The sequence below is a fragment of the Oncorhynchus masou genome, chromosome 2 (assembly GCF_036934945.1).
Source record: "Oncorhynchus masou masou isolate Uvic2021 chromosome 2, UVic_Omas_1.1, whole genome shotgun sequence".
In the NCBI taxonomy this organism is placed as follows: domain Eukaryota; kingdom Metazoa; phylum Chordata; class Actinopteri; order Salmoniformes; family Salmonidae; genus Oncorhynchus; species Oncorhynchus masou.
In genome coordinates this window covers 8,531,223-8,531,994 of record NC_088213.1, presented here as the reverse complement: position 1 = coordinate 8,531,994, position 772 = coordinate 8,531,223, and the positions used below count along the sequence as shown (strand labels likewise).

Below are 772 nucleotides of genomic sequence, written 5' to 3'. Positions count from 1 at the left end.
CTAGTCCAACACTCTAACCACTAGGCTACCTGCTGGTTACTAGTCCAACACTCTAACCACTAGGCTACCTGCTGGTTACTAGTCCAACACTCTAACCACTAGGCTACCTGCTGGTTACTAGTCCAACACTCTAACCACTAGGCTACCTGCTGGTTACTAGTCCAACACTCTAACCACTAGGCTACCTGCTGGTTACTAGTCCAACACTCTAACCACTAGGCTACCTGCTGGTTACTAGTCCAACACTCTAACCACTAGGCTACCTGCCGCCCCTACACTCTAACCACTAGGCTACCCTGCCGCCTCTACACTCTAACCACTAGGCTACCCTGCCGCCTCTACACTCTAACCACTAGGCTACCCTGCCGCCCTACACTCTAACCACTAGGCTACCCTGCCCCGCCCCTACACTCTAACCACTAGGCTACCCTGCTGCCCCTCCACCTAACCACTAGGCTACCCTGCCGCCTCTACACTCTAACCACTAGGCTGCCACCCTGCGCCTCTACACTCTAACCACTAGGCTACCCTGCCACCACGTTATGATGTAGCAAAATAATCTTGGGAATGTTGTCACCCCCTCCCTTCTCTACCTCCCCAGCCAGCTCCTTCTCTACCTCCCCCAGCCAACCTCCTTCCCTCCCTTCTCTACCTCCCCCAGCCAGCTCCCTTCTCTACCTCCCCCAGCCAGCCCCCTTCTCTACCTCCACATACTGAACGTTGTGCTTTAACCTAGACCCCCAGCCAGCCCCCTTCCCTCCCTCCACATACT

General features: G+C 55.3%; 1 protein-coding gene across 1 annotated transcript in view; it reads left to right on the top strand.

The window, feature by feature from the left end:
• The first annotated feature begins 542 nt into the window (after positions 1-542).
• Positions 543-772, top strand: part of LOC135552417 (ubiquitin carboxyl-terminal hydrolase 8-like) — a 35,792-nt gene continuing 35,562 nt past the window's right edge. Inside the window, exon 1 of the mRNA XM_064984016.1 lies at positions 543-547. Coding sequence (XP_064840088.1) covers positions 543-547 — 5 coding nt within the window. The remainder of the gene's footprint in view (positions 548-772) is intronic.